The following is a 26,986-nucleotide window of genomic DNA, read 5'->3' as shown; positions in this document are numbered from 1 at the left end:
TGTGGCACCAAAGGATGAGTGCCCCTGTTGATGTGCTGCACATAGATAGCATGATGTCTTTCTACTCTCTCTCCACCATAACCTTGCAATTCACTGCCACATTGCCGGGACAAGAGAAAACAGTACACTAAGCAAAGACTTAATGTCAGTTGAAATACTACCTGCACTCTGATCCTTGGGAACTGTTTATTTTTATATTCCCCTAGCTAGCAAAGAAGCCTCTGGGGGTGCTGGCTTATGCTCGGTACCTCTTAGAGCCTTCCAGTCTTTGCTTGGATGAAACCCAGCTTCCTTTCCATGTTCAGACATTTCACTGTTGAACTGGCTTCTCTTTCTCTAACTCTGTCTCAGTAACTCTGTCCCCCCACCCCTCATCCTCCTCTGACCTCCTTAGGATAGTAATTTTACTTCATTTTCCTCTCATATAAGTTTTATTATGGTTCTTTGATTTTTCTTCTACCTGCTCTTTAGTTACTGAAGTTGAAATTACTCTACATATTGATCAGTTATGTCAAGTCATAATGTGTTTTCTCACCTGCATTAGCATGGCTGTAAAGCTTTGCAAACTGCAGCACTGGGTTCATGAAGTTATACCATCAGCAACACCTTGGTCTTTTCAGTGTTCTGTGCAGAACCCACTGAGTCACCCCATTTGGATTTTTTTACAATAATGAATCTTTCTGGGTTTTTTAAGTATATACATGAGAAAATAAATATGCATCTGAACGGCATATCTAAGAATAAAGCAGATGCATTCAGGAGCATTGTATCTCATACTGTGGTGTGTGGCATACTTCAGCCACTGCTGTCCTCAGCTAGCTGCTGTCAGAACAGCTCAAATGTCATCAGTTCTCAACTGGTTGCTTGCAGAGGAGACTATCTGGTAGATAAGCAGGCAGAGACTGTGGGTTGATTTCAGTGCGTGGTGGGAGGAAGTTGATTTTTCTCTTGTACTGTTGCTGCCAATTCTGAGGCAGTATGTTAGTCCTTGGTGTTGACTCTGAAGGTGCAGGTTGATACAGATTTGTTATAGTTTTGGCCAGTAGCTTGAGGCATTTTACAGTGGACAGCATTTACAATGGAGTATGAAGATTGGATGAGATTCCTTAGCACAGACCACAGATTGATATTTCTAACAGTTAATGGATTCATGCTTTTCTTACGTATGAAGCACCAGATACTAAAATCTTGACATTAATATGGAGCTGATTTGTCCTGTATGTCTTGTGATATGAAATTTAGCAAAGCATAAGTGTAACAGATGTGATTTTTAAGTACTTTCTTAAGATAGTTTTCTTTAATAATGAAACAAGCATTGTAGAGAAGGAAGTTGGATCCATATATCATTCTCTTTTTCATTAGAAACCGTTTTCTCAGATTCCTGATCCTTAGTTCCCATTCGAAGGATCTATGAGAACCTGAAGAAAATCAAGATGCATGATTTGGATTAAATGTGTTAAAATTTAGTCTGAAATTGATGCAAGAGAGAAATCATTACCAGATCCAGTTGTCTAGTGATTTCTGGCTAAATAAACTGATACTGATTTTAAGAAAATAGTGGATTGATCCCAATCTTGGTTGAAGACCTAGAATTTCTGATCCATACAGTGAGACTGCAGCTGAGGTATAATAAAGAGGAAAATATGTTAGCTTCCTGCTGCTTAATGCAGACTGGAAGCCCTAATGAGGAAGCAGATTTATTTGTTTAGTTGAGGTCAAATGGTCTTAAAACATAGCTGTTACTCTTTGGCCCAGACCACAAAACTCAGTAGATTGTCTTGCTCCTTTTTTCTCCTAATAACTTCCTAGCATATTGTTGAGGAGGCAACCAACAATGAGTAACTAATAAAACAGCACTCCTCAGGCTTAGTATCTTAATGAGAACATTCAGAAGATGCCAAAGGAAAAGTGTGTGGGGAGAGGAACTCCCCCCCATCTGCTCCTTTAAGAGACTCTGTGCAATAGTATATCTGCATAACTAGCAGCAGGTCTGCTGCTTTCAACATGGGATGTGAAGGTACTGCTAGCACGGAAGATTGGTGCTCCCTGGAAACTCAAGAGGGACAAGGACTATTTGCTAATGATGCAAATTTTGCTAGTGGTGGGCAGTAGCAATTGCTCCTGACAGAACAGAGCGGTTTCTCTCCATGCAGTCCATCCCAGTTCATGCAGAGAAGGGCTGCTAATGGCCCTCAGTTTTAATGGTCACAAGAAGCTGGATAAACAAAATGGGAGGAGGCGGCCTTTTTCTGTGTGTGTGTGTGTGTGTGTGTGTGAATGGTCACTTTCTGCTGTGCAGGATATCCTCATTGTACAGCTGTTTTATTGCTTTTAGAAGTGAGCTTAACCATTTCTTCTAACTTTGACTTCTTTCCAAAAGAGTGACCTGTGAGTCATATTTGAGAAATAACATCTTTTTTCTCACTGTTAAGTTGGTTCATGCTTTTTGTGACCATCAACAGACCCAGTAAGTGCTCTTACAATGGAGTCTATGCAGGACTTTCAGTGTTGTATGACTTTAAAACCTTTTGGTAAAAATTGTGTTTTAAATTTGGCCTTAGAAAATTTTTGTGGAACTCCTATAGAATTTTTACCTCCTGTTGTAATTTGCTACCACAAACTAACATTGACATCTAGTCTAAATAAACATTTCAATACTGAGCATTTGTTAGTTGCTCCTCAAATGAAATCCTACAGGAGGTTTGGAGAGATACTAATTGCTATTTATCACTTTGCTTTCTGTTTCCATTAAGTTTCTTATTACAAATTTAAATTTACTCTAGCACTAGCAGTTATGTTGTTTCATACTGTAAGAATTTATTTCTTGAATTCCTTTGTATGTAAGGTACCACATACGGTGGATTTTTATTTGGGAGACCATCTTGCAAATCCGAGGGATAAATATGTATTTATTAAGGCACTTAATATTTCTTTGAAGATCAAAGCTGAAAATTGGCTTTAAATTACAGTAAATTTAGTTTTACTGTTCAAAAATGATGTCTTACCTTCTCAATATAATTACCTTTTTTCTGGAATTCTCTTTTCCCCAAAGCAGTATGTGTAGGTCTTTAATGCTTATTTAATGATGGCAGGTTGGGATATAATTATTCAGACTTGAGCTTTTTAACCATTGCTGTAAGAATAATAACATGATTAGTTTTTACGTTAATGTCCAAAACCAGTGGCTTGTTTTATTACTAGTATGTTGGTAGTATTTTGGTATACAATGGCAATGCATCATGGTGGTCTGTCCTGCCACAGATCAGTACCACAGCCTTGTTCTGAACTAGTTCATAGAGAGCAGTGATGTTAAATACGAAGGAACAGGGTTGACTCTGAGTATGTGGCCAAACCTTTGTATGAAATCTGTAGACTTTTTCTGTTTGATACCTGGATGTGATTAGCAACATATTTGTGGGTACTCAAGCATAGAGCTGCTTATAAAAAGACTGCAGAATTCCATAGGTGGCAAATACAAAGTTGCATACAGTCAATATCAGGTTCATGTGAATTTCTGTTTTATTGACCATGAAATTTAGTGATGTCATATAGTTGCATTAAAACTGTGGTGGGTTGACCATGGCCAGCTCCAGATGCCCACCCAGCTGCTCTCACTCCCCCTCCTCAGCAGGACTGGGGAGAGAACAAGATCTGCTCCAGCACCTCCTCCCCCCCTTATTCTCTGACTTTGCTGCTGGCAGCGCTGTTTCTCACACTTTTTTCCTCACTCCTCACTGCCTGGCACCGTTTTGCACTTTCTCGAATACACTTTCACAGAGGCACTACCAGCTCTTCTGAGGGGCTCAGCTGTGTCCAGCAGCAGGGCCGCTGTGCGGCTGGCTGGAACCGGCTGGAACCAGCCAGAACTGGCGGGAACCGGCCGTGCCCGGCATGAGGCAGCCCCGGCCTCACCTCACAGAGGCCCCTGCAGCCTCCCTGTCAGCGCCGGGGCACTGACACCCCGTACCAAAACTGAAGGGATTTCCTGGCTCATTGAATTAATTCCTTGTAATCGCAGGTGAACATGTTTAGGTCAGAAGATCCGTCAGAATGTTATTCTGTAGGTTCCAGGTACGAGAAAGAGCTTGAATAGATCAGAGGTCTCTTGCAAAAGACCAAAGGCAGCAACCTCAGCCTGTCCCAGGAGGAAGGCAAGAAAAGTCGCTATTGCCCTGCGTTCCTTAGCAAGTCCCAAATGCCAAAGAATTTGGTCCAAGAAACTCTGAGGTGGCTCTGGGAAGGGGATGATGCCTCACTCTTCAGTCCTTGCCCACTTATCTGGAAAAAACTGTCTCCTCGCTCCAGAACTGGCCATTGGGTGAGCTTGTGACCAGGCCGGACTCCTCAGGTGTCATTGTCAGGACAAATGTCACATTCTGCCCAACATCCTCTGAATACCTGTGTCAATCTGTAATGCTTCTGACCGAAGTGAATCCCGACATCCTTCTCTTCGTGAAGAGAGCAGCTTTTGTGCCGAGGCAGGGAAAGTCCTGTGTTAGCTGTGGCAGGACATGGGGGCATGGGCAGGCGGAAGGGAAGACAAACGTGTAATCAAACAAAATCAAGTCATGTTTAAAACTCCTTTTCAAATACCAGCAAATCAAACCCCAGGGACTCAAAGCATAGACTTAAACTATTCCTATCCCTTCCATAACTTTATGAAACTTCATCGTGAAACAGTTCAGGTTCTTTAATGGATAACCTGTTTAGAAGGCCATTCCAGAACTATACTCCCTTCATAGGCTTACAATTGATCATGACCATTATCTATCATTTAACCTTGTACAGGTGGTATCCTTTCACTTAAATAATTTATCTTCCTCTTCATTTTTATGCTTGAATATATTTATAAGTTCAGTGTATTATTTCTGGACCTATTTTTAAATGTCACTTCATAGGCACCTTCCAGACTGCTGATACAAATTGTGAAATTGCCGTTAATGAGATTACTGTACATAGATGTCATTTGAACTGCAGAAACACTACATCTTTTAAGACTTTCTAGTAGCATTATTTTTTTAGTCTTTAGCCTGTTTTAGAAGAGCAAATAGTATACAAACCCAGAGAACCAAATACATGCTAACAGCCTTCCTTATGGTACAATAGTCAGAAAGTTAAGTTCTGGCTGCTTTTGGGAGAAAATGCCTCTGTTGACAAGGCTGGAGAAAGACCTTGAAAGAAAGGCTCAGAGTGGGTACAGGGCATAGGAGACATTCAAATGCTGACTTTTCAATCCCTCCTATGGAAGACTTAGATGGAATAAATTTACCTGAGAGAAAAACAACTTTGTCAAAATTTTGAGAGGACTCAAGTTGTCTCACAGATTCTGTTTTATTAATCCTTCAGAAGAACAAATCTACCTATTAAACCTCAGTTGTTAAAGGTGAGCCTGCTTCTTTGTTCTACTTTCTTCCATTTTGCTTAGAAGTAATCCATACAATTTTGTGCTATTATTGTTAATTAAATAATTGCAATATTACTGCTTTTAGGATAAGACAATGTGAAGTAAGGTCGGATTTTCGATGGTGTTACTTTACTGATATATTTTGAAACATGCAAAGTAGGTTTTTGTAGAATAAAGTTCATTATGTTGGACCTTCCTTTCACTGCAATTAGATTATTCCTTTTTTATTCCTCCATATTTGTTTGTAAACCAATTGATGTTGACTTTGCCTACAGAACAGTTGTGTTCATGTGCCATGAATTTTTAACAGATAAACTTAGTGTTTGGGAATGTTCAGCAAAACAGTGAACTTGAATCAAATAATGAATATTCATGACTAGCAAATTTTTGCATACCATGAACTTGATGGTATTAACATCATCAGTCAGGGGCTCAAGGCACTAATCATCAGTTCTTAATGCTGTGCTCAGCAAAAAGCTGTTGAACAACCATAGATGGAAATATTTGCATAAACCATTTACTGCACATTCCTGTAGAATAAACACATTTGTACAAATTTTTCTCCATTAGTGGAATATTTGCCATCAATGAGGAATGTTAACTTTGCAGATAGTTAGTTGTGATTGACTTGCCCATATCTCTCTGCAGGACTATGCACACTCAAGTGTATTTTAATACTGGCATGTAAACACTAGTCAGGAGCATTACATCTGCTTTAGGTATCTTTTTGAGATTGTATTACTGGGAGTCTAGTGAAAACTGTAGCTCATGTAGTAGTAATTGATTTCAGATGACCCAGCATTGTAAGAAGTTCCAATGGGTTATCTAATTAAACCACAAAAGGTCATAACATATCCACAGATCTGCAATACTTATAGTGTTTTGTTTATTGATCAATAATTTCATGTCTGCTATACTTAAAATGATTTAAAGTTACCACAGATTTTTAACTGGTAAATCCTGTCAGATTTATCTTAAAATCCATTAATATTTTTTACAAGTAACTAACATTTTGCTGGTGGAAAATAACTGCTGCAAAGGCAATTGGATAGGTGAGGAGGTAATAAAGCACACTACTTAGTGTGCTGTAATTGGGTGTCAGTGCAAATGAGATTATTTAGTTTATTTAGTCATTCCAAAATTTATTTAAATGCCTGTGACATTTAAACTGTTCATTTATACACCGTAACCATTCTATTCTAATTGTAATATCAGTCTATTTGCTGCTCTTAAAAGGCTAGAGGCCAATGAGATGCTTATTTGAAAAAAACACTTAATTTCTCTGTAAACTGCTGGGTCCTAAGGCTCTCCCCTCTCTCCTCTCTTCCCTTAACCCATAGTCTGAGACTGTAAAATAAAGTGGTGCAGGCTAATGGCATGCCAGATATTAACTACCATAATCATTGAAGCTGTCATTCTATTACATCAGGCACAAAAAGCATAGTAATTTTTGTTAATCATGTTCCTATCCTAGCTTCCACATTTTGTTAGTGTTGGGTTTTTTTACAGCAAAATGTATAATTGAGTTGATGATTTTTATCTCTTATAGAAAAATATAATTAACATGGTGAACTAGTGCTGCTGTGTAACAGAAAAAGTCTGAAATGACAAGATGACAGATAATAAGAACAACTTCAGAAGGGAAAGAATGTAAATGCAGCTGGCTTGTCTATGGCCATTTCCTTTTGTTGCATCCACGCCGTAAAGAGTTTACTGCACTTGTGAAGGACACAAACAGGAATCCTGAAATATTTTTGCTTTCCTGTGTCTTTTCATTTCAAGAAGTATTGGCATCAAAGAAAAATTCATTTTTAGATTTCAAATATCCTTCTTTAGAGGGTGTATTACCTGGGGTTCTTGATCTATCTGTATGCTTATACTTTGCATACCTATGAAAATTATACCTAAATTTTAATTTTAAGAACTTTAAATTCCATAGCCTACCTAGACTTGTTTTCTTGACCAGTCCTTTTTTTACCAGCTCTCCACAACTATACAAACATCTAAGTGATTAAACTCTCTTGGATTTTTTTGTGCTTTAATTCTATAGATTTGTTATGGAGCTAACAATAGATCCTCATTTAATTGAAGCAGTTAAATCCAAATCAGATTTGAAATTCTGTTTATAGCATTGTTTAAAAGAACTTCACCATAACAGATGACTGTTTGTCAAAGAGCTGACGGAATATGTGCTAGATGCCTGTGGAGCGTGCATGTGTAATACAGTATTTTGTTCGTTGCAAAGGAAAAACATAAGCAAAAGTATTTGATAATAATGATAGCAATTTATGCACAAGGTCTTTTTATTTCATTAAAATTCTCAGAAAACTACAGTCTAGATCTACTTTTGCTCATGAAGAAGGAGGAAATTCACCAAACATAAAGGGCTGTATTCAGCGTGGAATCAAAAGTATTTTTACTCTAAGCACAAAATGTCAGTCAAAAGTGGCAGGAGTACTGGGTATTTTGGGATACTCAGAGAATTCAAGCTTATAATGAGGAATTAAGTTTATAAAAATACTCCTTTTTCCATCCTATTTTGAGTGAAATGAGAAAACTGATCACTCATTATATGTGGAAAATAAAGAGTCTGCACAAAGACAGCCTCTTTCTTTACTTTTTATTTTACTTTACTTTCTTTCAGCATAAGCTGTTGTTTTTTCATCCCATTTCACTTGCGTCTGCGCTAAGAATAAAGACATATTATTGCTTTTTCTCTCTATTTTGACATCATGTACCTCCCTGGTTAACTAATTGGTTATTTGTTTTACTCACTATCCATAAATCAAAACTCTGTTCACATAAAAGTTCCTCCTTCGTAGTGGAAAATCAGAGGTAAATGGGTTTTGGTCCAAATTCAGGGTAGATAAAAGGACTCCTGTTGGCTTCCGTCAACTATATATCAGGTGTTTGTTTGGAGAGGATCCGAAAGGCTTAGTGGGCATCACAAATAATGTTCTGATTTACCTGTTGGCATTTCCATTCAAAAAGTTGCTGGAAAGTTCCATGATATTTAACTGAGTATGATATTATCACCTTGTTACTGTTGCTGCCCACTTTTTCTGCAAGGAAGACTGGTGTTTCTGTCTGTCTTCTCTCTTTTCAGAGTACTTTATATAATAACCTCCTTTCAAACCATTCCTTTAGCGTAGAGCATGCTGCAATACTGCGTCACACAAAATGTGGAGGTGATGAGCTGAGTTCCACTGAATCTTCTACTGTTGATTTAGATGCAGTAGAGTCAGGAACAGACTCTTGAAACTCCAACTGGCAATACGTCAGGTTTTTTGATGATGTGCCCTAATGAAAAGGGAGTGTATTACTGTTTCTGTAACCCACAGTGTTGTAACTGTGCAAAATGCATTTTCCCCTCACTACAAAGCCTCTTCAGAAAGCACATCAGATGTGTGATGATAAAGGGTGTGTGGATGATTTGACCTTGCTGCCAACTTTCTTTTTGCCTCCCAGAGAGCAAGGATTGCTCTGAAGTGTTTCTTCTCAGTTAGATAATTTCTTCCTATCCCTAAAAGCTTGCAATAGCTCGTTTGCACTTCCCTCATTCCTCATTTTTGTTTTGGGTATTGCACCACAAGGTAGGCAGACAAAGAGAAAATGTAAAATGTATGTGATCAGGTTGTAAGAACACAGCTTTTGTTATGCAAACGTAACAGAGGCCTGTGTGCATTTTGAGGCAATATAAGCTACTTTTGGAAGTAGTCACAGTTAAAATCTTACAGAGACCTTAGACTTCGTGAAAGGCAGAGCTGGCAGTGCTGTTGGTGATATGCAGCAGAGGTCCATTAATTTTGAAGGAAATCTATTAATTCACAATGATGGTGTGTCTGCCCTGCATTTCTATAGCCAGAAGACAGACCCAAGAGAGCTGCTTGTGCTGCCTGTTATACATATACATGTTTAACTAGTGAAGATTTTTTTTATTTTTTTTTTTTGTTTGTTTAGTTCAAATAGCTACAACTTAAATACTGTATTACATACATGGTCACATATGTAGACTATGTTAAGACAATGTCTAGTAAGATTTTGAAACCAGAACAAGTCAAAGTTCAGGTTGCCTGATAAATATGAATTTGATTCCTTGGGCCATATGCATTAGGATTTAGATTTTAATTACATTATTGAATTATTTTTTTATGGTAGATTTTTGCCCAGTTGTTTCTGTAGGGTGAAGCTGATGTAGTACTGAAACCAGCTCTGTGTTGAGATAAAAGACTGTTGCTGGTAAAATCCTTATCTGCACTGTCACAGAAGTTGGAAAGTGGGATATAAATGAGACAGGATATTTTAGCAAAGAGAAAAGATCATTAGGATCATCTCATGATGAAAGCAGCTGCGCACTCTCATAAAGAATGAATTTGACTCCTACCCATGCCACAAATGTCCTGTGAGACCTGGTTTTTTCAAGAAGGTCACTACCTCTGAAAATCTGATTTCTGGATGCCTGAATTGGAGTTCTGAGGTCTGGTCTGCTAAAATACAGTTGCACACAGCTCTGATTAGCATCAGTGAAAACTATATTTAAAACATAGTGCTATGAAACCCACATTTTTCTCCTGCTGACAGAAAGTCAGGTGATGACCCAATACAAAAATTTCATACCCAATGCTTTATTTTGGCAACATTTTGTACACAGTTGAAATGGTGATCTTGTCCTGAAACTTGGCAGTATGTTTTAATATAAGGCAGCTCTGTCATCCCTGGCTACAAAATAATATTTAAAGCAGATGACTGCTTGCTTGAACTAGGCGAAATTCAGACAAACAGAAACAAATTCACATTAGAATTCAATACATTTCTAATGGAAGGCATGATTTTGCAGTAACTGTCTTTTGCTTTCCAGAAGGTCTCCCTCTGCAAGTGTGAAGTCAGTCTGTAGAAGTTTTCAGCTGCCATCTTTTCAAATTGTATCTGCCTTTCAAAATAACAATACTTAGAGGTACCACTGAATGTCTTTCTGATGGTGACTTCTCATTGCTGTTTACAAGTCTTTGAAAATAGGAACATATGTAGGCTTGCTATACAAGTTGATGTTGCTGTGCGTAGTTAAGGGCTAAACCAGAGGGTATGTAGGCATAAATCAAGAGAGAAAATTTATAAGAATGTTACATTGTTATAAAATTTTAATTCTCATAATGATATTGGATTGCAAATTGTTGCAAACAGATATTTCTGGACTTCTTGTTACCTGCAGTTATAATTTATGGAAGTATCAGTCATGGGTCTTTTCCAAGACAAACCCCAAGAACGTACAGCTTTGTGTATAGTTTTCCATGTTTCCACATGTATTTGTGATTTGACAGTTATGATGTTTTAATTTTTCCAACCAGTAGACCAAATATGTTTTCTGATTATAATCTACTGTAATCTAGAAAAATACCAGTTTTTCCTGTTTCTATTACGTTTTTGTCACTTCTTACCAACACAAGCCTTCACATTCAGCCCTCTGTGTCTGGTCAAAAAGATACTTGGGGTTTCTTGTGTTACATGTACTTTGGAAACATGACTTACCATAAATTAGTCAATAACTGCTACATCTTGATAACCTTAATTAGTGTAGCAAAACCATTTTATCTATAAGTGTATGTATGTATCAAAATTTTAAATGTAGGAATCATAACCATTTGAGTAAAATTGACATAATTGCTACAGTTTCAAAAAAACTTAATGACACTTAATTAAACCTGAATCTAATGGATTGACTAGAATGTATATAGAGCAACGTGTTCATGCTGAACATTTGCTCTGTAAGTAGCTTCTTGTCTTTCAGTGGAATTACTAGATTATGCAAGGATTTGAAGGTTTGAACTCACATTTTTCTAAATTCTTTTTGTGTTTCCATTAACTGCATTGTCTATTCTTGAAAAAACTAGCTTTATATTTCCAGTCTTTATGCCATAATTTGTAACCTCATTTCAAAAACATAAGTCATCCTTGATGACAGTCTTCTCTCAGTATGTAAAAATACTCAAGGAGTGTTTGTGCAATGGAAACTTCTAGGCAAAGATAACTTTTGGAAAGTTACTTGTTACTACTTGATCTTAAGGCTTATTTTTAAAGTCTTTGAATAAATTAATATGGTTGATCATGGAGGGCACCAAAGAAGTGTTCTTGAGAGAAAGAGATTGACAGAGTGGAGACTGAGGAAGAATAAGAACACAGTAATCTTTTACACATTTTGTCTGCAGTTGATTTGTAGCACAGTATATTCACTGAATCCAAATAAATTATTACTTAATATAATAAAAGGACCCAGAAAACTCAGGCACTGATGTATTTTGTTGTTAAAATCTCAGGTGATCATTTTTTAAGACTAACATTTAATGTTTTCATTATGCCTCAGGTCCCCAGTCTGAACCTCCATCGTGCAGTGCCAGTTCCATCACTTGCCCATCTGCCTGCACCTGCAGCAACAATGTAGTGGATTGTCGAGGAAGGGGCTTAACAGAAATTCCAGCTAACCTACCAGAGGACATTTGGGAAATGTAAGTGCCAATGTAATGCACCATTCTTTTCCATGTCTCTCCATTTTTAGTCCATGTCATAGCCCCCTGTGTGGAAGAAAGGCACATGTTTTGAAAACTGTTCTGAGCAGTTACCAGGTATATTGTAGTTGTCCTCTTTGCTTTTGTTCTTTTGATCTAAGGGCTCAAATCATTCTTTAATGTAAATTAAGATATTGTTTGAAGTTGCCCTACCCTAAAACAAGATGAAGTTCTTGGCGTGTTATGTTCAGATTGTGTCTACATCTGACAAATCTGGGATTACAGTTCTATAGTCAGGAAAAGGAAATACATGGCCCTTTTTTTTAAAATTGAATTGTTTTGGGTTTAGTTGGTGAATTGCACAAGAGGTGTAGGGTTTTCTTATTAGCTTGGCAAGATGTATTTGTGATGCAGTGAAGCATGACATCAGAACACATTGTCCTAGGTGATTTTATCTTCTATTTCTTGTCTCCCAAATTTTATTACTCCCAATTCTTTAACACTTTTGTGACTTTTTTTTGTGTTGTGAAATCAGATACTGGTTTTGCGGACTTATTTGTGTTTACTACTTTTAGGAATTGTAATCATCTATTTTTGTGTCTGTGACTTCATACTACTGTGGTCCTGAAATACAGTTACATTAAACCAAGTTGCTTTTGGTTAGTCCATAGGGAATGCAGATCAATTCTTTTCCTATTTAGGTGCTTGTACAGAGGTTACTGACATCCAACCAGCTTTTACAGTCTACGTAGTATGAATTCAAATATGTGTATAGTCACTGGACTCATTCAGCTTCTCATTGCTGTAGAAATACTGCTTTATAGCAAAATTCACTAGGATAAAGCATAAGTTGAATTGCTCACATGTAGGCTGGCCCACTATGTTATGCCAGGAATGTGACAGTTATGGCCAGTGAAGATGCTGTGCTATATTGTTTGCTGGCAATCTGCTCTACACCACCACTCCTCTAAGTCACTTTGTCATTTGCTTTTATAATTTAAGATTCATCTCAAATTTGTTTGGAATGCTATCAGTACAACAGTTCAGAGGTAGCTTATGCTTGATTGTGCATCTCCACAGAAAAAAATATATTAGAAATGAAAAAATAAGCTCAGTAAGTGCAAAGAATAAACAACATCTGAAAATTAACATTGTTGACAACGTATCTAGAGCATGTAAAAATGTTTACAGGAAATACAAACTCTTATGCAAGCTGTTCTGAATTCCCATTACCTGCTTGCTCACCTCCTGACAAAGTTCAGAATGTATTGGTTATGTTCATTTCCAGTATATTGTGGCACACAAATTATGCATGTAATACTTGTTTTTCTGTGCATGAAAGTCGGTTAAAATTATCCTGAATATATAAATTGTGTTTGGCATACTAAGAATATTCAATGTTTACTCCTGTTTCCAATTCTGTCAGATGGAGTACAAGTTTTCAGGAGTGGCTGGATTGGTTCAATAATAAGAGACAGAGGATGAAATTGGTCCAGACTTGCTCACAAATTAGGATTGGGCTAGGAGAACTGTAAAAGTTTATTTTGAAGTGTTGAAAATGCCAGCAGAAATCAGGTGATCTTTGTGGCTCCATGCCAGAGTCACATGGAGAGCAGTATCTGCAGGAAGGCTGAGATTGGTGTGCTCCAGCACTATCCTTACAGCAGTGCACCTCAGTGTGAGAAAGCAAGTGAAAATGTTCACCTTTAGTGTGGTTATAATAGCATCGAGTATCCAAGTCCTGTCTCTGTTTTGATTGCTCCAGTCCACAAACGTAGCCCCTGTAACCTGTAGTAAAAGCAACTTAGAAGATCTACTTAGAAGAGCAGAAAGTGAAGAAAGACTTGGAGAGCCTTTAAGTTAGGTGGTGAGGTAGTGAGTCAAGATGCACATAACATTTTAAGAAACTTTCATAACCTGGAGTTTATAAACCTTCTAGATCCATAGAATACCACAAAAAGCTCTCAGCACACTGTTTAATGATTTAGATGTCAGACTTCTTGCATTTTAGGCAGTACTTACTTGAGTCTTCGTCTGCAGATAAACCTCTTGAATTGTTCTAATCCTGCACATACCGTTTGCAATTCACAGGCACTTCACGTGGGAGTAGTTCTGCAGAACTTCAGAGTGTAACGCTCAGGAAAACATTTATTGCTCCCTTTCTGTGGGAATCGATCCTGTGAAGATTTCATTTTTATGGAATATATATATATATATATTAAGAAATTTAAGTAGTTCTATCTATTTATGCTGAGGGTGGTGAAACACTGGAACAGGTTGCCCAGAGAGGTGGTAGATGCCCCATCCCTGGAAACATTCAAGGTCAGGTTGGATGGGGCTCTGAGCAACCTGTTCGAGTTGAAGATGTCCCTGCTCATTGCAGGGGGGTTGGACTGGATGACCTTTAAAGGTCCTTCCAACCCAAACTATTTGATGATTCTATGATTCTTTCTGAATAAGTCTTAATGAGTGACATCGCTTCTGTATGGTTTTTCCTACTGGTAAAATGGTGTTTTCATTTCGTAAAAGTACTAGTAAAAAAGAGCAATTAACCTTATATCCAAGGTCATATTCTTACACAGAGTAAAGGTTATAGTTATGTAGCAAAATGTTTCTGGAAAGACGGAAGAAACTGCCATAGTGTTTTCCCAGAAAATCCTCACATAAATTCTTTTGACCAAGATAGCCATTCTGGTTTATGCAGAAGTCTGTCATACTGCTCACAAATTCAGTTTGTCTGAGGCTGCTCTGGGCTTATTCAACATAAAATCCCTCCAGAGGTCTAGTTCCAGCTACACATGGAATAATGACTGTCTTTTGATTTGCTGTGATAGGCAGAATAATACTCTTTTGCTGTAATGTTATAGCAATGGGGCCAAGTAAATTCTCTCCATGTGCTGCAACCCACCTTTCTTGCTCTCACGCAGCAGCGCTGTTGGGTTTTTTTCATTTGCCCCCACGGTTGGCATTTAGTCAGACCCTTTTTATAAAAGGTGGCTACGTAGTGGTGCTGCCTGAACGCTTCTTTCTGGACTCTGTAATCCTATGATCTGATCCTCCTAATCTTTGAGAGATCTAACTCTTACTAGAGATGAGATTCCTCCTATGGAATATGGGGCAGGGACAAACTACATGGCTGGGTTGCTATTACATAGATCCTAAGGGATATTACTTGAGATGATGTATTTTTAATTCAACTGTTTCTTTGCTGTCTAGCATTGTAAGTACTCATTTCACTAAAATACTTTTCCCCCTATAGACTGTAGTCCATTCATAAAATTTATATGATAGTATTAAAATGCTGTGCCTACCTCAGTTCCACTTGGGGCATTTCCAAGTTCTTTTGCTTGGTTATTAGTTGTATTCAGTTACAGCTTTCTAGTTTTTGTATTTCCCCTTAACTCAGTATGTCTTTGTAAGCCAAATTGTATCCGATAAGAACCCTTGACTGACAAACTGTTCTACAAAAATGAAACACACAGCTGTTACTCTAACATGGTTATTAAAGGTGACCTACATTTCACTCTGTGTTTCAGTATTAATTAAAGATCTTTTACTCAGCCTTCCTGCCTTTCTTCATTAACACAGGCAGGCAGAACCTTCTCTGACAAAGCTGCCAACAAGGCCTAAATTTGTTTTGTTGATAAAAACCTGTCACGAAACAGGCAACTCGCTTGTCACGGAACATAAAACAAGCATCATACGCCACTAATTTTCCCTTGCTGCTGACCTCTGCCACATGTGACTTAGAAGTCTGTTGTGTTACTCTATTACAAATCTCCCTGAGGTGCATTATCCTGCAGGCCCTCATTGCAAGAATGTTTATTATTAAATAAAGGAATTTAGGAAAGCTAGAAATCTGTATCCCAGCCTTGCTTTTTCATAATTTCATAACATAGGTAGCTAGAATGTACAGAATGCAATTCATATTTTAAAAAAGCTTCTTGTTCAGTGGGGATCTGACATCAGCAGCCAAATTGATTGAGGAAAAATGAGTTACAAGAAACTGAAGCTGAGGACTACAGACTGTGTGTTGAATGTTATAAAAGATTCTCTGCTTACAAAGTGGTTCTCTTGTGTTTTTCAGAGGAGAAATGAACAGTGTATGTTATAGAGAAACACATGAGAATAGGTACAGAAGAGTTTTGCGTGAACACTTGGATGAAAACAAAAGTCATTAAGCACCTGGAGGCATTTACTGAAAAAGAAATACCAGAACAAATATGGCTTGATGGTTTGCTGGTAAATGAACAGTATAGTCATTTCACTACATTGGAACAGCATCTACAATAAAAGAAGTTTGCATTTATTTAGAAAGGGTGAGAGAAAATGCATGCAAGATAAATAGGGAACACAGTGTGACTGCAGGATAGACTTCACCTTGGAGGGATATAGGGTGGGAGGATGACCTACCAACTAGTAGGAGACAGTCTCCAAAGAATCTGGTTTTTTGATCAGACTTGGTCGCAACCTCACAACAAGTGCCTGTCAGACTGAATGACAGCTCAGACCATAAAGACAGCAAAGCCAGGATATAGTAGAGACCTGTTAAATCCAAAGCTAACAGCTGTGCTTGCGAGAGTCACTACCCTGCAGCTTGTGGGAGCTTGGAAGTGTGTTGTGAGTAACACACTTGCCACAACAGTGGATTTCACTCAGCATGTGGTTTGGGCTGTTGTTGGTTCAGGACATTAGGCTGCATGGATCTAAGCTCTGGTGCTGTCTGCCCATTCTCAATCATTAGTGTTTGGCTGGTTTATGCCAGGGAAAGGACAGCTTTCCTGCACTTGCAGATGTGGGACACTGGGAGTAATGGCATTGCTAGCCCTGTCTGTAGTGTTTCAACCAGTATTTGCTTCAACATGCTGCCTGCCATGTTCGTTTGGTGCCTTCCAGTACTGGAGAGTGATCAGTAACTCTGTATTCATCTTTTCCCCACCTCACTACACTTTTCCTCTGTCCCTTCTTTAGAATGAAGTTTTCATGCTGTTTGTCTATGTCAGACTGATCTACTTCATTTTTTTATTTATTGCTGCAAACAAGGCTGTATTTTAGGATATTAATTCTGGACAGCTTTTGTCTGAGAATTTGGTACACCTTAAAACAGTAGTGCAGGGACTACTATTTCTGCCTTTGTGTTTCATAAAAGTTTGTGTAAGATCTTTCTAAGTGAAAGCAGGGAACAGCCCCCCAAAGGCTGACCCTCCTGCTGCTGTCTGGTCTGGAGTGCATGGTGGAGGGTGCTTACGCTGTGGTGCCCAGAGGCAGGCAGGCTCCTGGGCTGCCAGAGCAGCAACCACTGGCACCAGTGCTGGCACTGCGCGCTGCTTCTCTGAAGGATCTTCAAATTGTGTAAAAGAAGGATTTGATTAATTGCTAGTGCTAAGGGCAGGATTGTGGGTTGGGACAGACACTTGAGGGAATAAAGACTAGCTGGGCCCAGTACGGAAACTGTTGGGAAAAGAAGGCTGAACTCAGATGAGGAAACAACAAAACATATGCTGAGAAAGGTTGGGAAGAAAGGAAATCAAGACAAGTTGATAAAAGTGCTGAGTCTGAGAAAGTGAGGAATATCTGGTGATAAGACCTGAGATTGCTGGGAGTGAGCCTGGGACACAAGCTCTGCAGGGTGGGCTTTGGGATGTGGCAGGAGGGCTGGGACACTGGGTGGCATGGATGGGGGCTGGGCAGGCTGTGGGGCCAGGACAGAGTGGCGCAGGTGAAGATGGAGCTGAGTCTCTTCCCACCAGAAAATACATGCATATTGCAGAGCCTTCCTGCCTTGTCTCTGTGTACTTGAGAAACCCAGGAACACTTTATGTGTCTTTGTCCCTGTGCGCTAGTGACCATCTACACAGAGATAAGCTATTAGACTACCTAGGGATTTACTGTTTTAACTGCTGCTGTTCCACTTAGACATCAATGCAGAGGTCTGGGTGGTGTACTTTTGTTACACGTGAGTTTAGCTGTGATGGAATTAGTTAATTCAGCTTTTGTTTTTGAATCCACTAAATTAAATATATTATTAAAAAAGTAAGAAAAAAAAAAGAAAAAAAAATGCCAAAGAGTTAGTGTTTATAGCTGCAGTCTTCATTCAGTGTTTTTGTATATATTTGTTGTGGTATGCACTTTAATTACAGCATAGTCTCATGTTGCTGTTAAAAGACCGGATTTGTTTCTTGTTGTCTAGGGATGCATCAGGCTTCTATAGTGAGGGAGCCTGTGTGTACAGGATTTGTTTATTTGTTGCAGAAACAGGAAAATTCTCAAATGGGGACTTTGGGGAAGACAATCTCATGAATGCTGTTCAGAGAATTGGGTTGCATCTCTTCTTGCCAGTGGTTTTATTAATTGATTCTGGGCAAGTGACTTGCACAAACTTTTCATGGGTGGTCACTAATGATGTAATCCTCAGTTTCTGGCTGACTCAGCTGAGATATTCAGAAGTGTTGAGGACTCACAGCTGCAGCAAAAGTCAATAGGAGCTGTGCTTTGAACACGTTGTGCTGTGCAACGCTAATTACTTTGAAAAGCCAAATCCCAATCATCTGCAGGCTTATAAATCAAACTCCAGAATCTGAAGTATATCCTTAGATCTTGAAACTACTCTTAGATTTCAAACCTGTGCTTTTTCATATCAAGCTTGCTTTATCACTGTTACTTAACCTTTACAATACTCTCTGTCTGGTGAGATTAAGAGAAATATAATCGTATACACCAAGAACAATGCTGGATAGGATGTATATAAGTCAGAAACGAGGAGGTTTTGTTTAAATGCTAATGTAATTGCTCCAGACAGAGTAAAGAGGCTGACAGTCCCTCAAGGAAAGTGCTGCTTAGGCACCCGTATCTGGTGAGATAATAACCACAGCTTCCCGTCTGGCTTCTGAGCAGAGTAAAATAGGATGGCAGCCCTTCTACCAGCATCTAGGTTTGGCTTAAGGTCAGTTTTGAGTCACTTGTTCTACATTGGTTTAGTTTATCATTCTCACTATTGATAGCTGAATTGGTGACTGATATTTTTGTAGGTATGAGTAGTGCTTGATTTTGGTGCTTAATTTCTACTCTTAGGAAAAATGCTGGAGTTTGAGCACTAAGGAAAAATCTAATGCACTTAACTGTTGGTTTTCTTATGATTCTGTCAAAATGAAAATGAACCTACTTTTCTGCAAAAGCATCACTTTGAAATGTGGTGTTCTACTTGTCCCTCCTTTAATTAATGCTTTTCTGACAAATTTAATATTTAGAGAATTACTGTCATGAAGGTACCACTGTGTTGGGCAGTGTTGCGGACAGACCTGTAGATAAAGACGTTTGTGCTTTTGTTGCTTCAGTGATTCTCTTGGGAAGAAATTACCTCTTCTGTTCTTCAGTACCTGTAGGAGTGAGTACTAAAGGAGAGCTGGGACTTCCTGTTATGAATCTTGATGAAGCTTTTGTGATTTGAGTAAGGTGATCAACAAATTCTAGGCATTTAAATTACTGGTATGTTCAAAATCAATTTTCCACTGATTAAAATAAAGTCAGAAAAGCTATTATAAAAAGATTGAGCACTGGTAACTATTTATTGTAATAAAATTAATTCTTTCTTATATAAATTATAAATTAACTGCACCATAACAATTTCATATGTGTTAACAATTGGCTTTGAAGTTCTCAGCTTCTTAAAGGCAAGAGTTTTTTCTTTTTTCAAGAATATAGGTGTGTAGAAACTATAAACTTTGGGGATAGAGGAATGATAGTTCTGCATTTAACATTGTTCTTCCTCCTAAAAGAAAATTATAATAATTTTCCCAGGCTTCCAGTAAATACTGCAGCTGAAGCCAGCACAGTATTTTTGAACACTGTAATAAATGTTCCATAATTGCCTCTGGTGGCAAGTTCCTTGGCTAGGGAATCAGGTTGGCTCCTGTAGTTGAATCATGTAATATGATTTTCATTCACTGCTGTAAATTGGCTCTGGACAGCTTCACATGTCAAATTTGACTACTGTTTTCTGGATCTCACTAGGCAAACTGTCATTCAATCCTCGCATTCAATATAAAAAAGAAGTTTCTATTGTAAGGCCAAAAATATGTAGAAAATCTTCTATTCTATGAGGGCAAGACACAAAAATAATAAAGAAATAATAAAGAAAATATTTTAGATTGAGAGCCAGTAGAGAAAATACAAATATATGGGAAATGTTAAGAATAAAGGTGTTTTCTGTGCTGAGACAGATTAAGGAAAACAAGAAGCTATGTTTCACAGTTTTAGGAACAAGCAGTAATGTCAGGGAATTTCTGCTGTAAGCTCAAGGCAAGGTTTATTTCTTATGTCTTTACTTTTATTTGTGAAATTAAGTGTAACTAATGTAATCTATAGGCATAAAAAGATGTTTTCATTTTGACAAATCTAGATTTCATACACATGATAATTTTCATTCTGGCTGTATCATTTTTTACCACCTTCTTTCCTCTTTGTAGTAGTGCGATTTCTTTAATTAAAAAAAAAAAAAGTTATGTGCAGGTGAATTTTACTCAGGCAAGCTGTGTAGGAGTTAGTAACCTTACAAGGTTTGTAGGTTTGGGGTTTTGGGTTTTTTTGTTTGGGGTTTTTTTGTGTGTGTTCTTTTTTTTTCCAGAGATATCACTTCAGTCTAGTAGGAACATAAATTTAGCCTTATTAATAAAAATGAATGGTATGAACAGAGGCATATATCTTTTTTTATCCAATACAAATGTCACTCAAAAGCTCCTGTTTTGCCAAGCAAAATGAGGAGATTGTAATGTGTAATGAGTATATACATCCTGAAAGCTGATTATGAAAGTGTAGAAGAAATCACAGAAAATAAAATAGGGAGCATAAAATCGTATCTTTGAAATAAAATATACTAATCAGGTTTTTTACTGCATGAAACACTAATTGTCTTTTGGCTTACATGTGTTCTGTTTATTTTGCTAAAAAAAACAGGTAAAGAACAAAGGATTTGATGAATGTTTATATTCAAATGACAGAATCTGTTTTGTTGACAAAATATTACAGATGGCAGAACTTTGACTACCAGAAAGCTATTTAATTTCCCTACTTATTTCTTGTGTGTTGCCTTTTCCTTGTCAGTATTTGTAAATGTGTACTAAAAATAGATGTTACAGAATGTACAGAGCTCTTAACAGTAAGTTAGATTATAGGTTAAACAATTACTTTTTTTCCCTTTCTCTCAGTTTACTGCTTCCTTTTCCACTAAGTCTAAAAATATATTTTTGTGTTACAACTTGACAAATATAATGCAGAGTAACTTGAAATCCTCAGATCCCTGAGCTAGTTATTGCATTGTTAGAGAATTTGGAAAGTCATCTGGGCTGGAACTTTCCTGAAGTAACTGAAAGTTAATAGAGGGTGGGTAGGACTGACCTACTAAAGTAATAATGAAATAGCAATGTGACTTGTTAAGGGGCTAGTCTTTCTGGGACCTAACGGAACAAAAGCTTATTCTGAGTAAAGCAAACATTCTAAGTCTGGTTTGTTAAAAACCATTCCTACTTGTTTACATTTATGAAGCCAACTATTGCTTTCCAGTAAGCAGTGTAGAAATTGTGTCTCCCAAGTATAGACTTCAAGTTTCAGATACAAAAAACCAAAAAACCTAAACAAACAAAAAGCAAACTCCCCAAAACACATTCAAAAATTAACAACAAAAAGTGCTCAGCAGGGGTCTAAGGTTGAGTCAGCCTCAGAGCAGATGCTGTGCTGTTGAAGTGAATGCAAGAACCTCGTTGTCTATGTAGCACCCTCCAGGCTGGTCTGCTTGGAGCCTTCTGAACTGGAATCACTGGGTCTGATCTGGAATCACTGGGTGTCACAAAAGTCCAGGAGTGGGATCCACGTTTCTGCTGTGTTTGCTATACCACAACGTCTCGGAAACACAAACATGCAGGAACACATGCATGCTGGTTAAATGAAGTATGCAATCAGGCTGCATTTGCACGGTAGGAGTTGGAAATTGCCAGATCTCTCCAACCTAATGGCTCTCTCTTTCCTGGATTTGTGTTCACAACCACATGCCTGTATACAGGTGAAATTCTTCCTGCAAACCCAAGTCTGTGTGACCCAATAAAGTCTTCTGAAAAGGGAAATTATCTCTGTCTAGTCTAGAATAAGAGTGGGGAGAAATTGTTTTGTATTCTACCCCAAAACAGCTTCTGTTTAACTTTTAACATCCTCACTGATTGTACCCACTGATGATGGCTCACAGGGGAGCATGCCTGAAGTCCCTGCTTTTACATCTGGGCACAATCCACGAACAATTCATGCAATTGTGGCATTGCAGTGAGAGGGAGCTCAGGCACCGGCAGCATGCTTGGTGGGTGCCTGCACCCTCACTCCAAGGATGAAGCAAGGAAAATAAATGAATGAGACTGGCAGGAGAAATAACAATGAAAAGTGATGATGAAGGGCCAAAAATTCCACTCAGGAATGTGGAGTATCACAGTGATAGATGGAGAAACCTTGAGGTTTGACAGTATATTACTGTATTCTGGCTGTTTATTGTAGCATTCGCTACATATCAAGGTGCCACGCTTAGATCACTGGTCGGCCCGGACCAGGGAAAGAGACAGATAACACACGCAGTGTGAGCGCCAACTTCACCTTTTATTGCGCAGTTAATTCCTTTTATACTAACAAGGGGAGGTGGGGTTACAGGTACATCACAAGGCTGCGACTAACCCTCTAACTTTCCGTGACATCGCGAGATCTTCCGAACGCCGACCCCTACAGTTTATGTTGATAAAGACATTGGTGTTATGTTAAAAACTGTCTTGCAAAATACCAGTCTACAGATTTCTCTGGTGTCTTCCTGTTTGTACCACATTTGAGCAAAATTAACATATCACAACAGAGCTGGTGGATTCATAATGTGACTGCCATTACAAATTCAGCATTTACCAGAGATACCTGACCAACTGCTCAACTACAGAGCTGTGTCAGCTTAAATTAAATTCACTGTGGTATGTCGGAAGATCCAATATCACTAGCACTACTTTTAGATGAACACCATGGTAGGATAGAACATATCAAAACATCTGGTTTCATTCTGAAAGATGTCTTTTGGTGAGTAGAATTATCTATGGAGATTCCTAGGTAGATTTATATTGAAAAGTCACTTCATTCTTGATAAGATTGTCTGTTAAAGATCTGCCCTTAGGTGAATAGTTAAGAAACAGTCCTTTTTAAAACTATAGCAGGACCTCAACAGCTAGATCCTGAAAATCAACACCAAATGTCAGAATATGAAGGGAAACTCTAGTTGTCACCTTGCATTAATACAGACGGACAGTTTACTGGCTCTGAGCTCTCCAGTTCCTAAGGCAGGCTTAATGAGAGGGATTTATAATACATATTATTAATTTTATTTGGAAGTCATTCAGGTACTGTGTTGAAAGGCGGCAGTATAAGAGTCTTGGAGAACTGTACATGTTTAGCGTTTTTATAGTGGTGGTAGTGTCTTTGGCTGAGGTAGAGATTGAAGGCTTTAACTGTCTGTTAAAACAAGCAGTAAGCACAGATATTTAAAATGCTGAATGTCCTGCCATCCCAATGCACTTTCTTTTCTACCCATCAGAGAACTGAGGGTTGAGAGACAGAGCCACAAAAAGGCTGTTCCTTGGTAATGTAGGTCCATAAACACTTTCTGAAGCAACAGAACCGCAGGTTTTTTACCTTGCACTTTGCGGAGAAGTGCCCTGTGCAGTACTGCAGTGCTCTGGTGTAAAGGGTGGTGACTGAGGCTTCTGCATTTTTCACTGCACAATAAGCCACAAGTTCTGACTGCGTAACTGCAGGGCAGGATTCCTTCCCTCTCAAAAAGGGTGCCTCCTACACAGGGCTGTCTTTGGGTAAATACTTCAGTGCAGCTACCTGAATCTGTTGTGCATGGTAGGAATAAAGCTTATATTTCGTATGAAGAGGCAAGAAAAGGGTCACGACAGAGATCAGATCTAGCCCATATTTGTAATACAAAGACCAGATTTTAAGTATGATTTATTCCCTTAAATACTGAAAATATCTGTGGACTTTTCTTCATCAGAGTCCAAAATGTACAATAACATATGCAAGTCCAAAATATGAGATAAATGTAAGATAATGGTCCAAGCAGCTTTTATAATCCAGTTGTTCTCACTCCTTAGCAAGGAGGAACAGTGTCTCTCTTGATTGTTATGGGCTTTAGAAGTTTCCTCCTTCCTAATATAAATGGTTCTCCCCAGCCCTGGGGTTTGTCACTGTGGGGGATGCACATGCTACTCATTTCCCCCAAACAGTCCTTAACCAACTCCCTGCAAATCCCTGCTTATAGGGCAGGAGAAAAGCGAGGGGTTTGCCCTTCCCAACAACCTTCACACAGGTTGTGAGCATCCTGCCAGGTGCAAGTGTGCTACAGGTTACTGCTGCACGCTAATCTGATTTTACGCTTTCTCTTTCTTGGAGATTGCTTTTGGTCATTGGCTGCCTGAGTGATGCAACCCCAAAGAGCCCCGGCACTGGGAGCAGAGCGACGCAATCCAGGGAGCAATCTGGCTCATTCGCTCACTTTCTCTCCCAGCAGGGAAGTTCATGACTGCCCGATGCAGAGGGACGTTTCTGGCACGTCTCAGGCAAGAGCTCAGTGGCACTGTTAATAGAGCATGGCCGTCTCATTTGTAGGCTCTATTCATCTGACAGCTAAGAATTATCAGTACTGATGCTTCACTACCTCTTTTTTTCTCCAAGCTAGTGATTTGTCTATGTTATGGGTAGGTAAGCTTGACAAAACATTACACATTAGCAGCTGAGACGGTGTTTGAAATGGGAAAATTGCTAGCAAACTGCTCCATTAGAGACCCAAATAACAAATTCTTTCTTTCCCTCAATGGAAGAGAGATAGTTAAGGCCCAAATTAATACGTCTGTCTCCCTGACTCTGCAGGGGGAATCACTCTTCAAGACAAATGGCTTCATCACTCCTGAGAGTGTGAGCTGGCTCTACAAAGGCTGCATTAGGCAGAGTTTTTTATCCTTTGTGTTTTGCCATCCTGGGTGTGAGCAGTGCAGGCACCAGATGAGGAGGTGATGAAAAGATTTGCACCTCAGTGAACTTTGAGATGGATTAGCATGGGAATTTGAGTGCTTATTCTTTACTCTGGGATAGCTTTTCATATTTAACTGCATAGTTTCCCCCTGTTTGGTTTTTTTTTTTTCCTTTATGTTTACTTTTTGCTCTCATTGCTGCAAAGTCATTTGAAAAGTGGGAGGAAGGAGGACTTTATCCTGTCTAGCATCATGTTATTACAAGAAAAATGCATCTGAATCCTTTGGGCCCTCATACTTTCCAATCTCTAACAATATATTAGAGAAGAGAAAAGAAATTGTTCTTGTCCTTTGATGCCGTTGTCAAAGACTCTAAAATAAAGCTTCGAGAGGCAGACAGAGAATTGCTGCATGTCAGAAGGGAGGGAGATATGCTTCAATTCATCTAAGCAGTACAGCTGGCAGCAGGCGACATGGCACAGTGAAATGGGTAACTGAAAGGAGGAACAAAAGCCCCTGAGAGGTTTGAACATGGCCAATTTATTTTATCAATTTAATGAATTCTGTTTGTGGAGTCTTTTAAATAGATCTTATTATGAAATACCAGATGAAAATCGAGGAAAATTTTATTGAGTTGTAAGCAATCTTAAATGTGGGGGATAGTAGTTCAAATGATCAAAATTTAGCCTTTTAGGACTGTGCCTCTTGTACAGAGTTCTCAAATGTGTTGTAAAATTATTTTATAGTGTATTCTGGTTATACACAAAAAAAATGAACTCACTGATGTTGCTTTGCACTAGCACAGGTCATTTTATAGTGTATGACAGCACTTCATAGTACGCAGGGATAGACCATGAAAAATACAGGTTTCCGGAGGTCATGTTCTAGGTAAACTAGGTAATTTTCTCTGAAATAAAATGTGGCTGTAAAATTCAGATTACTCTTTCACTTTTTAGAGAAAAAAATGACAACACTAGGCAAGAACTCTGTTTTTCACTTTATTTGAAAGATGGCACCTCTAGCAGCAGTTTCCCATTATATCATGAATAACACTGGTTTATAATTAAGCCTTCATCGCCTTGAAATTGCCAACACCCCTTCTGGCAAAACCTAGTGTTTCCAAGAGATTTTTAATTCTGTACTGTCCTTCACGTGTCATTTATGAGCTCAGATGAGGTGAAAGCACAAAGTATTAATACAAATAATTTGTTTTCTACTATTTTAGTTGTGTAACTGCATTGTGATTTTCAACCTATGCCTGCCAATCTATAATATGCATTTATGAAAAAAATAAATGGAAGTCAGATTAATACTTCATACTTTTAAAATACTTGCTTATTTAACGCTGCACTTTATTTAATGTTCCAAGATCAATTGCATTTTGTGCCCAACTTGGAATCCACCAGCAAACAAACCCTGATCAGAACACACAGTACTGCTTGTTACTTCTCTGGTAGCATCTGCAAAATGTAGTGCGCTAAGCATAATGTGTTAAGTGCAGTCTTTAGTCCTTCATTTACAAAGAGCTTCATACAACAAAAAAACATGTAAGGTGCTAAGGTGAAAATATAGCAGCAGATGACAACAGCCTTGTCCATCTATTTCTGTACAGGCCATCTGCTGCAAATTTTTTAGGAAAGGGTGAAGAATCAGTACTGCTTGAGAAGGTAGCTCTCTGAAGCAACTCTTTTTCTGTATTCCTCTCCACCTTTTCCAGAAATTTCATTTTTCCTTATTACTCGGGATCTGTGGCCATTCCAATTTTGGCCACCTTTGCCCTTTAGGGGCAAAATTTCTCTGTATATTTCCACCCTTGAGTCACTAAAATTTCCTTGGCATTTTAGGTGGTTATAAAAAGGGGCTATGTTTTCCCCCTATCACTATAGTTGAGTTTCCCTGTAAGGACTGCTATGCTGCACCTATGTGCAGCATGTGTGAACTCCCCAGTTTCCATCTGTAAGACAAGGGAATTGAAGAGCCATGCCATGGCTCTTTGTTCCTAGAAGTGTCTTGCATAGAAGTACTTGGGAGAAGTTAAA

General features: G+C 38.5%; 1 protein-coding gene across 2 annotated transcripts in view; it reads left to right on the top strand.

Moving 5' to 3' along the window:
* The window catches only part of SLIT3 (slit guidance ligand 3), a 537,089-nt gene that overhangs the window by 332,341 nt on the left and 177,762 nt on the right, over nt 1-26,986 (top strand). For both annotated transcript variants that reach the window (XM_075056287.1, XM_075056286.1), the window contains exon 10: nt 11,763-11,904. In XM_075056287.1, coding sequence (XP_074912388.1) covers nt 11,763-11,904 — 142 coding nt within the window. The remainder of the gene's footprint in view (nt 1-11,762; nt 11,905-26,986) is intronic.

Source organism: Buteo buteo, chromosome 24, assembly GCF_964188355.1.
Source record: "Buteo buteo chromosome 24, bButBut1.hap1.1, whole genome shotgun sequence".
In the NCBI taxonomy this organism is placed as follows: Eukaryota; Metazoa; Chordata; class Aves; order Accipitriformes; family Accipitridae; genus Buteo; species Buteo buteo.
This window is presented reverse-complemented; position numbering and strand designations above follow the sequence as displayed.